The sequence below is a fragment of the Sinocyclocheilus grahami genome, unplaced genomic scaffold (assembly GCF_001515645.1).
Source record: "Sinocyclocheilus grahami isolate Dianchi unplaced genomic scaffold, SAMN03320097.WGS_v1.1 scaffold83.1, whole genome shotgun sequence".
Lineage (NCBI taxonomy): Eukaryota > Metazoa > Chordata > Actinopteri > Cypriniformes > Cyprinidae > Sinocyclocheilus > Sinocyclocheilus grahami.
This window is the reverse complement of record NW_015505262.1, coordinates 71,685-83,911: the sequence shown is the minus strand read 5'-3', so window position 1 is coordinate 83,911 and position 12,227 is coordinate 71,685. Positions and strand designations below refer to the sequence as shown.

Sequence of the window (12,227 nt, the reverse complement as noted above, 5' to 3'; positions counted from 1 at the left end):
GAATTTTGAATGCATTTTAAGAATACTTTTCCCATCAACTGGTCAAAATGCACAACACTGCTGTGTGCTGCATGAAAAACCCGTGCACTCTGACCTAAACAAGCGCGGACGAGAAGCACATTGCGGAACATGTGAAAGACGCTCTGGATGAAAGCGCACTTTCACTCTCTGACAGCAGATGGCGCTAAACTGCAGAAATAATAATATTAATAATTCATTTAAAGGCAGCCGTTACCCCGGGAACCCTGTAAACAAAGCAGCTGCTTTCTGTTTCTGAATTGTTTAAATAATTTAAACAGCCATTCAGATTTGTGTATTTGCTATGATGTTCATCACAGCGCAAAATACTTAAATATTTAGACTTAATAGGCTATTTATTTTCAAACTTTTTTTTACATTTTAATCTGGACTACAACATGCCCTAGATATTGTTTGAAAGTGTTTTGATTCTTTATTGTTCGGTCACACTTTACATTAGGGCTTCATTAGTTAACATAAACTGCCAATGAAAAATTCTTCTGAACATTCATTAATCTTAGGTATTCCAATATTTAATAACAGGTTGTTAAAATCGAAAGTTGCAACGGTTATTTCATGAGCTAACATAAACTAAGACTTGTAGTTTTTTAACAAAGATTAATAACTTCTGTCGCAAATGTAGCTATTGTGAATGTTAATCCATTAACTAAGGTTAACTAATGAGGTCTTATTGTAAAGTGATACCTATTGGTCTTTATAGTTCTTTTGCGCTTTAATCTGTGTAAAACTTTTAACTTTATAGATTTTTCTGTATTGCTTTATTGCATTTAAATGTTCAGTTATTTTTGTTATAAGAAAAAAAGTTATTAAACCTGTTATACTGTATTATGACAGCACTTTTTTTAAAACTAAATTTCAATATTGTGATAATTACCGTGATAAAAGCATTAGCAATTAATCGCAACATGAAAATTGATACCGGCATATCCCTACTTAGAATGCCCTAATTTACTGTCATGATGAGTGAATATGGTCAGAAAATACCACACTAAATAGTGACTAAACACGACCCCTTTGCTTTTTTGTCTCATGCAGCGCACTGCCTGTGTCTGAGTGACAAACTAAAAAAAACAACAAACTCTCGTGTTCGCGGGACAGCACTGGCGAAATCTTCCAACTGAACCATAGCTAAGGTTTATCCAAAAAAAGTCACTAGGTTCGTCAGTATGAATATTCTATGAAAAAAAGTTGATAAAATTAGTGCTAAAGTCGCGCTCAAAATGAAATGCGGGAGCTGATGGCAGGGGGCATTTGTGGCGGTCAATGTGGATATTGTGGATGAGTTCTTCTGTGTCATCACGTTCTATTAGTTCTACAGCTTCAGTTTAGAAACTTTCACGCTTAGTAACACACACAGCTGTTCCCTCACCACAGTGCAACAGTGAAAAGGGACCCCTTTCAAACAGTGTCACATTCCGAACGTTGTTTTAAAATAATGCAACAGTGCATTATTTTAAAAATTCATATCATAACAAAAATAAACACCGATATTCGGTATGAACCGGTATACTGCCTAGCACTAAAAGACAGCATTTGTTTTTGTTAGAGAAAATTTGGTTTTCATTAGTCCTGATTTTGGATGTGAGTGAAGCTGCGGTTTGTTTTTTGTGGTTGTTTTAAGATTGCATCGTCTACAAATGGATTGGATGTTTGTGGGAACAAGGGGAAGCGGCACTGACTTAAATGAGGATCAGAGCCTTTTCATCCAGTATGAGTTTTGTTTGTAACTTTAACCCCTTGCCCAATTTGTTGGATATTTATTCCTGAAATCCATATGATGATGAATTGTTCAATATAAGATCTTAAAAAAATAAATAAATGAAACACTTTTAACCCTTGGTTCGTTTTGTTTGTTTTTACAAAATGATGTTAGTCTTATCTAGTTCTCAGAAAATATCTGCTTATCTAAAATTCTGTCATTTAAAAGAAACTCATACAGGTTTGGTATAACGTCTGGTTGAGTAAATAATGACAGAATTTTCATTTTGGTCCCTTTTATCCCCTAAAGATTGATACAGATCTTTATCTTACAGTTGGCATGAAATTGAAAATTCTATTTTCTAAATGCATAATTTTATTTTCTAAATGCATGTTATTGATTTTATTATGAACAATCAATCAATTTATAATTCAATCTTCCATTGAATTCGATCTTCCATCTACTTCCACCCAGTAGGGCTGAATGATTTTGGAAAATAGTCTAATTGCGAATTTTTTAATTTCTTTTACCAATATTGCGATTTAATATGCAATTATTTTTAAAGCACTTTGTGTTCTATATTATTCAACAAAGACAAGCTATAAATAATTTAGTATGACCAACACAATATTAGATTAAACATAAATATTATTTTCTGTAGGCCAGGCCTATGTGTTACGATGAAATTAGGTGATGCATGAATTGATATGAATTACATTTTAACAACTACAATCACAGTAGTATATTGACTGATTTGTTTAACTTCTAACCTTGTAAGCATGTAATAATTATGACAACATAAAGCACTGACAAATAAGCCTGGTGTAAACATTAATATGAAAGTCAGTAACAAACCACATAAACTAAAGTAGATGGCAGAACGATAAAAACAAATCTGTTGCTTTACCACACTACTTCAGGTAATTCAAAGTCACTGTAATAAACATATGTAAACATGTGGACTGCACTTTTTAAACACTGTCTGTTAACATTAGACCAGTGGTTCTCAAACTTTTTTGGTCGCGCCCCCCTTTAAACCTATAAAAAAAAATCTGGCTCCGCCCCTCTTTCCCAAATCCCCATCCCACCTCAGACTCCCAAATTATTTCACTAAACATTATGAAAAATGTATGCTTTTTTTAATTAAAAAAACCTACAGGGAAAAAAACACCTGCATCACTTGAAACATTGAAAAATAGCATAGAGAGAATAACTGATGTTGTTATTCTTATCTGTTATTTATTTATTTTTCTGGGTTTCATGCTGTCCGCTAAGGCATAGGACACACACAGGCTTTCCTCCTCACCAACGACATTAAACACCGTGTCTACACCAGACGCAAGCGGCAAAATACAGTAGAACCCATTATAATCAGTGACGCTGTGTACACTGAATGCGACGCAACACGACAAAACCCCGACATTAAACTGATGCCTTGTTCTATTTATGGTTTACTGACACAAAGTTTAAATGATTTGCAACGGTCGCTTTGTTGCGTCCAGTGTACAGTAGAGCTGTTGCGGCGTGACGCAACAACTGTAGTATCCGGTATAGAAACGGTGAGTGAAGCCGAGAGCAAGATATGCCTCGTCATATTTTCTTTTGAATGACCAGCACCTGCCTGGGTCTGTGCGACTTCATCTATGGCTTTTCTGTTCCCTTTCACAAACCGATCCATCTCCCATTCTAAGTAACGTCCTTTGGCTGTTTACTGTTTTATTTATTTCCTTTTTCTGCTGATGGCCCGCCCTCGGCTTAAAGCAGCGCTGCTTAGACCGATTGGTGCGTGTCATCAAAGTACTGCGAGAGCTATAAGAGAGTGGACGTCTCCTTATGCTTTCTCTCGCCGTACTTTGATGTCATACACCGATCGATCTTCTAGTCGAACTCTCGCGTGTCAAGTGACCGAGTGTAATTGCAGCCAATGCGATTGAAAAATCAAATTTTTTCACATCGCGATATTATCACAAATGCAATTAATCGTTCAGCCCTACCACCCAGTCAACAAATGATGGACAGAACCAAGTCCCCACCCTAAATTTTTTTCTTTTTGGAAAATCTGTTTCACTTACATGCATGTCACAAATATGAAAGAAACAAAGTAGCCACTTCCGTTTTATCATGGTTTTAAGAATACCAAGCCACTTACTTTTAATCGTATAAATGTTATGGTGGTGTATAATATCACTCCATTTTTCGTTCCCTATGGTATCGCATTTCAATTGCATATTGTACACATGAATTTTGGTGCCTTGTCAAGACCGTGTTATAAATAACTGGGAAGTTTGTCTTGTCATTGGCCTAGTAGTTTGAAGTTCTCACAGCTTGACATTTTTCATGCCTGCTTCCTTGCAGGAAGTGCACCTGGTATTTTATCATTTAGTGTGTATTTCTTTTGTAGCTTGTGCTTTTCCATTTCCTGTTCCAGTGTCCTTGGTTCTAGACTCGGCTGAGAACAGTGGGAGCAGTGCTTCCCATTTTAACATTTGAAGGTTACCTGCTCTTTTGCACCAGGGCTAGGAGGAAATTATTTGCTCTGAATCAATAGAGAGAGAAATATTTGGTATTGTTATAATCCGTCTCCCATTCCACATTTTTTCCCCCATGAATAATGTTCTTCATGAAGTTTCACACGTACTACATAATTTCAGCGTTGTTAGTGTTTGTTATTTTTGTTTTTTTCTGCTAGTCATATAGCCTAAAAGCCTGTCATACTTGCTTGGAACATCTCATCTGTGTGTGGCAGCAGCAGTTCAATGTTATGCTTGCCGAAACGTGTACATCTTGTGTAATATGGACCAAACAGAAGAAAGCTGAGTGCTTCTTTTAAAACTGACATGGTCTTAAAATAAGTATGAATTGCTGTGGTACTGTAAGCTGAGAGCATGCTGTGCTTTAACTGTTAAGCGGTTTTCACAGTAAAACCCTTACTGAGAGATTTTTTTTTATTTTTTTTTTATTCATCCAGTGCCACCCCTACATTCATATAGATACAGTTGGATGTCTTTAGCAGTTGCAGTGCAACTGTTTGTCTCTCTTGCCATTTCAAATTGCCAAGTTAAAAAACCTGTCAAAGGATCATTCACTTGCATTATGTCTGGCTGTTTTTGAAGGTAAAAATTAGGGCTGAATGATTAATTGCATTTGCGATAATATCGCGATATGGAAAAAAACTTGATTTTTCAAACGCAAAGGCTGCGATTACACTCGGTCACATGACACGCAAGAGTAAAGAGGTGTTTTCGACTAGAAGATCGATCGGTGTATGACATCAAAGTACGGCGAGAGAAAGCATAAGGAGACGTCCGCGCTCTATTATAGCTCTCGCAGTACTTTGATTACACACCCATCGGTCTAAGCAGCGCTGCTTCAAGTCGAGCGCGGGCCATCAGCAGAAAAAGAAAATGAATAAAACGGTAAACAGCCAAAGAATGTAACTTAGAATGGGAGATGGATCGGTTTGTGAAAGGGAACAGAAAAGCCATAGATGAAGTCGCACAGGCCCAGGCAGGTGCTGGTCATTCAAAAGCTAAATGCAGAAAATATGACGAGGCATATCTTGCTCTCGGCTTCTCACCGTGTCTATACCGGACGCTACAGTTGTTGCGTCGTGCCGCAACAGCGCTACACTGGATGCAACAAAGCGACCGTTGCAAATCATTTTAACTTTGTGTCAGTACGTCATAAATAGAACATGGCATCAGTTTAATGTCGCGCCGCATCCAGTGTACACAGCGTCACTGATTATAATGGGTTCTACTGTATTTTGCCGCTTGCGTCTGGTGTAGGCACAGTGTTTAATGTCGTTGGGGAGGAGGAAAGCCTGTGTGTGTCCTATGCCTTAGCAGACAGCATAAAACCCACAAAAATAAATAAATGACAGAATAATAATAATAATAACAGTTATTCTCTCTATGCTATTTTTCAATGTTTCAAGTGATGCAGTTGTTTTTTTCCCTGTTGGTTTTTTAAATTAAAAAAAGCATACATTTTTCATAATGTTTAGTGAAATTATTTGGGAGTCTGAGGTGGGATGGGGATTCGGGAAAGAGGGGCGGAGCCAGATTTTTTGTATAGGTTTATTAATTTCATCGTAACATATAGGCCTGGCATACAGAAAAGAACATTTTTGTTTAATCTATCTAATATTTTGTTGGTCTTACTATACAATGATTTATAGCTTGTCTTTGTTGAATAATACAGAACATAAAGAGCTTTAAAAAAATAATTGCATATTAAATCGCAATATTGGTAAAAAAAAAAAAAATCCCAATTTTATTTTCCAAAATTGTTCAGCCCTCGTAAAAATGTACTGTAGACTTCCCCAATCCCCTCCTGCCAATTTACATTTAATTCTTTTTAATTGACTAGTTGTTCACGCAACCCACCAACGAGCCACATTTGAAAATATGGAGTCTTCCCATCCCTAATATGAATTAATTAAAAGTGAGGTGACTGTACACATACTAAATTGGAAAGCTGTTGATTTGATGTGCTTTGTTTGACCTGTTGCAGGTTCTGGAGAACTTTTCTGATGCCCCAATGACACCCAAACAGATTCTGCATGTCATCCAAACAAAGGGGCTCAAAGAAATGAGGTCTAGTATAAGCCATTCATTTACATTAATGTACTGTGTTTCTGTTTGAGAAGTAATATTTATACTTGAGATTTGTTTCCATGTTTGAGTAAATTTTTGCTGCCTCTTGACTGGGTTTGAGTATCTTTATAAAATATTATTTTGTGTTTCTCTCTTTTCTCAAACCATTTTCACCCCAAAATAGAAGGTAAGATTAATTTAATTATCTATATATTGTATTTTTACTATGTTTAATCTTACTTTCTTGAGCAACATTTACACATTTCTTCCCTTCTTTTCCATCCTTGCTCAGCGGCACAGCTCCACTGGCCTGCCTGGTCACCATGCTTCACTCTCAGGTCAGAGGAGACCGAGTGAAGAACAGTATTTTCTTCAAGCTTCCTGGAAGGATGAGTTTGTTTACCCTAAAGGTAGAATCCATAAATCCTTCTAACATCCTTTCAGTGCTTTACAGACTTGCACACTAGTTTAGCAACTGGATTATGAAGCCAAAACCCACATAAAAAAGAGCTACATATGATGCCTACAGAAAAATGCACTTCAGTGGACAAAGAACCCAACTGCGAACGAGTCTGGAGATGGGACTGGCACTCCAACAGCATCCACCACATCAACAGTTGAAGGAGCAGAGCAGGAGAGTTGTGACTCCACAGAGACGGCTGCTGCTAGTGGTGAAAATGATGGTGTGTGGACTATTCATTCTTTTCATTTTTTTTCTTTCTTAGAATTGATTCATTCAGCCTCTTTTCCAGTAAGTGGAACAGGCTTATAAATTAAAGAAGCGCATAAAAGAGCTGAAAAGTTAGAGGCCCTATCTTTTCATTTTAAGAAAAGCTTTGATTCCAAATGGCGATGAGCATTAAATACCCTGAGCTTAAGAAGCATGTAGTGCCTGAGAGACATTGATTTTTTTTTTTGCTATGGATGTGTGTGTTGCCATGGATACTGCGGCACATGACACATCCAGCAGTGACCTAGATGGGAGTGTTTTTGAACATGTATTTGTGTGTTGCATGAAAGGAAATACATGCAAAATTATGCCTGGAATTGACAATGTATTTCACATTTGTTATTTTTTTGCGCATTTGTATGAAAAACAGATTCCTTTCATTCTAGAGAGATGTGGAAAGGATGGTATTTCGAAGCCTGATGTTTCTAGACATCAGCAGTATCTACTGTTCTTCTATTTAAAATGTATTTACCATAACTAAATATGCAAAATAATACTAGATGCCATAAGCATTATAAGGCAATTACGAGTCTTAAATAGTTGCTTGTGTTCTCTGCCCCTGATTTGGTTGCTGGAACCCTGTATTTATCTTGATTTATCTTTTTCCCCTCTGTTTTAGAAAGATTTTGAAATGGAATAAATGCATATTTACCACCTATTGCAAATTATAAACTGAATACTTCCTATCATTATTAATTATAAATGGCATGTGAAAAAACTAGGCGATGATAAATATTTCATGTGGTTGTATACTACTGTATATCTTTTCATAGTCTGATCAGTCAGGAAGTAGCTGCTATTCTATCAGGGTTCGTGCAGGTTCCTGAAATGATTTAAAATCAGTTTGATCAAATTCATAAATCATAAATATCTCAAATAAACCTTAATTATCTTTTTGAAATTGTGTTAAATTGAATGACATAGACAGTAATTGCAATATGGCCTGATGTGATGATTAAAATTAAGGCTGTGATTTTACTAAACATGCTCTTAGCATGTTTTACTGGTTCACTGTTTCAGAGCAGTTCATAATCAACGATTATCGCATGTTTATGACAAGTGATTGCTTATCATTAAGGACACCCGGTAGCTACCAAGAGGCTAGGTAGTGGAAGAACTCATTTATAAGCACTTGTACTTGCAGTCAAATGCAATATTGTTGTTTTTTGTGTTCTCTCTACTCATCCCCTCCCTAATACCAAACAATTAACCAACAATACATAGTAAAGGAAACTGAAAGGTTCACCTATGCCCACATGTTAGTGAATAACATGAAAGAAATGACAGTTAATTACTGCTCTTACACTATTGATGAATTATGACGTTTACTCTGTTTATATTGTAATGTGCTGTAGATGGTTGTAAAAGTGCATATTTAATCTCATCTTAATGAGCAGCTGGAAGTAGAAATACTTGATCACTATTTTACAAAAATTAAAAAGTAAAGAAATTATCATTTGACAGCATCATATATTTTTTTCTTCTCTCTCTCGCTCTGTGTGTGTGTGTGTGTATCAAATTAACACATGAACAAAATGTGACTTGCTGCGTTAAAATTTTTGACAGATATTCTGCTTGTTTCCTCTTTATTCCAGCCTCTGTGGATGAGACTTCCTCTAGTGCCTCTTGCTCCACAGAACCACAGACAAGGCTCAGTCGCTCCTCACAGGTACCAGCAGTGCCTAACTTCACCTTTGCATTGAACCATCACCTTCATAACTAATTTTTACATGCAGGACCCTCCAAGAATGGATTTCCATCTCACCATCATTCTTATGCACAGCACTCAACTCCTCCTCAGATCACCAGTTATGCCAGAAGGCAGTTGAATGCATGATATCACTATGTGAAAAGGAGACCTTAGAGAAGTGCCGAAAGTTGATGTTATGAGTCAAATTAAGAAAGCCCCACAAATAACACTGACTACATTAGTCATGACTAAGACCTTTTGCTCTTTTCGTCAGGGAATTTATTTATTTATTTATTTTTTGAATGTATTGTCAGATCCTAATCAGATCGTTTGCTTGGTTGATCATTTACAGCAAATGCACTAAATCCACAAGAAACTCCAGCACCAATCAACAGATTTTGAAACTTAATGGCTTGTTCGCACTGGGATGAATATCGCGTGCGATTATCGCCGACGTTTAACACCTCGTGACTAAACAAAGGGCACCAATGTGAGTGTGCACACCGTGAGGCGTAAAAGCATAATTTAAAAAAAAAAATTTAATTAAAAAAAAAATTTTTTTTGGTTTGACGCACCACGTTAAAAACTGGCTGACCAATGAGATTGGCGCTTTTGTTCAAGTGCCTGGAGCTGCTGAAGTTAAAGTAAACCACGACTTGGTGGCGCTCAAGCATAAAACGGTCTTGCCAAGCACATATTGATACCTAACGACGAAGAGGAAGTAAGTATACCAAGGAGATGTATCGAGGCAAGATGAATGTAGAGCTGCTGGTCTCATTGGTGTCTGAACACAAAGGGCTTTATGACAAACGCGACTGACTACAAAAATCTCGATAAGAGGGAGTTGTTATGGAGAGGAATTGCAGATCAAATAGAATTCGATGTGTACCGGAGTATTTCTGTTTTTCATTAAGCGCCATCTGATGTCAGGGAGTGAATTTGCATGTTCACTCGGCTCATCGCCAGCGAAAATCGCTTGGGTATGAACACATAAGACACGTCGGCGATAAGCGCGCACGATAATCGTCCCGGTGTGTTTGAGGCTTAAGACTGCCTTAATACTTTTGCCCTCTCATTTGCTCAGTGTTGAATTTAGACGCTCATACTGCTTATAAAGTCCCACAATCTCCTGCTCAAGCCAGCTGCTTAGCTCCCATAGAGAAGGAGCTGAGAACTGTCATCTCCAGGACAGTTGCACCCTGCCATTTCCCTTTATATTCTTTTTACCTGCATTAATACTAATATTTTATTGTTAAAATCCTAGCATTGTCAACTTTTGTCAGACATGTGCATTTCCATTTAAATTCTTCTCTATGAGCATGCTGTTGTTTTCCATGTCTATGGAGGACTTGCGTGTATGTGCTCATGGTTATTTCTCCCATCTCTCTTACAGTCAGGGAGACAGAGGAAGAAAGCCGTGATGATGCCCCGTGTAGTGCTCACTCCTCTCAAGGTCAACGGTGAACACGTCCCATCAGGTTACAATGGCTCTTTTTCTTGTTCAATTTTTTTCTCCCCCTTCTATTCTGTTTTTTTCCCTCCCACTCTACAGTGGTTTGTATACCTGCTCCCTCTGACTGTGGATGCTCTTTATCTGAGTGGCCTGACAGTGTTTGTAATTTTATGCATTGACACTAATCATTTATAGTGCAGTCTCCTCAAGGGCAGTTTTCCCACAGCTTCCCTCCTGTTGACAGCCGCCACCTCTATTTCTTTGTTAACTTTGCACTAAAACAAGCATCTTTTCTAGAAGCCACTGACATTTTTGTCACTTGAACTTCAATACCCCTCAGTGTGAAAGCACTGTTTCTGTTTTGTCCTGTCAGCCCTGCTCTGTTCCCCTTGGATATCTGCTTTGCATTTGTGCCTTAGAGATATCCATTCACCCCTCTTCCTCTTTGTCTCTGTGCCTTGGGATATCCCCGTCCCTTTGACTTTTCGTGTTTCACGCACATGCCAAAGCTTTGCCTGTCACTTTGGCCTCTTTAGTGCCAATAGCCTTCATGCCTCAGCTGCCCTACCCACACTCACTCGTTTTTAGAGAGTCTCACCAGCCTCCATCCTCCCCCCACCTTTACCCTCAGGAGCAGCGGGGAGGCGCAGGGAAGGCTCTAGAGGGGGTCCAGGCCCCACTCTCCGTACCCGCTCCGAGCTGGGCTGGAAACGCACCCAGCACTTCAAGAGCATACGTGGTCTTCGTTCAGGTACAGAGGATGAAAACCAAGGACTTCCATGTATTAATTACTACCCCTAATCCCCTTGCTCACCACTTTCCTCTAGAACATCAATAATTCAGTAACTCCTTCCCAGGTATTACACTGAGAGAGTGAATAGCTAACAAATCTGTGACAATCTAATGACAAACAATGTCCCAATCTTCTTTATTTCTAACCTGCAATTAAGGCATTTGGATGGAGTAGGGAAAATAAACAAATAGCCAATTATTCATTTAGTTTTATCTTTATTATTTGCAGTTGATGGTTGCTTGCAAAAAGGTATATATGCTATTAAAGGGTTAGTTCACTCAAAAATGAAAATGTGCCCATAAATTACTCAACCTCAAGTCATCCTAGGTGCATATGAATTTCTTCTTTCAGACGAATCCAGTCGGAGTTATTTAAAAAATTGTCTTTGATCTTTCAAGCTGTTTAATGGCACTCAGCGGGTGTTGCAGTGCATCGGTCCAAAAGAAGTTTATTTAATTTTAATTGAAGTTAAATAAAAAGTGCCCACCCATAAAAAAATGTGTCTCCCATAGCTCCGGGGGATGAGCAAAGGCCTCCTGTAGCGAATCGATGCATTTTTGTAAGAAAATGACGTAAGATGTCGGCGTTGCGCACACGCTGTAGTCTCGTGAAAACCAATGTTTGTTAACAGGAGCAAAGGAAGCAAAGTTTCCATACTTTAGCAAAGGAAAAAAGTATCTTCTTGGCTTAAATTCGAAATTCTCTGACATTCTTCTTTACAAATCCTCGTTTTGTACTTCTAATTCGTGACCGTTGTCTTTTGATCTCTCCCCGGTGCTTCCGCGTTCGTCACTTCTGAGCGGCGCATGCGCAAAGCCGACCTCATACGTCATCCGCCCGGAGCTGCTTCCGTGTACAACAGTGAACGCAAGCTAGATAAGTGATTATTACGTTTTAAATATGGTTATTTTTCTTACAAAAACGCATCGATTCGCTACAGGAGGACTTTGTTCACCCCCCGGAGCCATGTGAGACACTTTTATTTTATTTTTTTTATATATATATATTTTTTTTTTATTAAGGACGCTATTTATTTAACTTCTTTTGGACTGATGCACTGCAACACCCGATGAGTTTCATTAAACAGCTTGAAAGATCAAAGACAATTTTTTATATAAATCCGACTGGATTTGTCTGAAAGAAGAGAGTCATATACACCTACAGTGTTTCCCCTAGGTTTACGGCTTGGGGGGGGGGGGGGGGGCCTTTTTTTTGGGTTTCTTTT

General features: G+C 38.1%; 1 protein-coding gene across 3 annotated transcripts in view; it reads left to right on the top strand.

The window, feature by feature from the left end:
- The window catches only part of LOC107586510 (putative Polycomb group protein ASXL1), a 26,241-nt gene that overhangs the window by 6,376 nt on the left and 7,638 nt on the right, over positions 1 to 12,227 (top strand). For 2 of the 3 annotated variants that reach the window (XM_016273903.1, XM_016273902.1), the window contains exons 2-8: positions 6,254 to 6,336; positions 6,521 to 6,523; positions 6,629 to 6,746; positions 6,866 to 7,019; positions 8,662 to 8,735; positions 10,150 to 10,234; positions 10,841 to 10,960. In XM_016273903.1, the coding sequence (XP_016129389.1) occupies positions 6,254 to 6,336; positions 6,521 to 6,523; positions 6,629 to 6,746; positions 6,866 to 7,019; positions 8,662 to 8,735; positions 10,150 to 10,234; positions 10,841 to 10,960 (637 nt within the window). The remainder of the gene's footprint in view (positions 1 to 6,253; positions 6,337 to 6,520; positions 6,524 to 6,628; positions 6,747 to 6,865; positions 7,020 to 8,661; positions 8,736 to 10,149; positions 10,235 to 10,840; positions 10,961 to 12,227) is intronic. The other variant, XM_016273904.1, reaches the window with a different exon arrangement.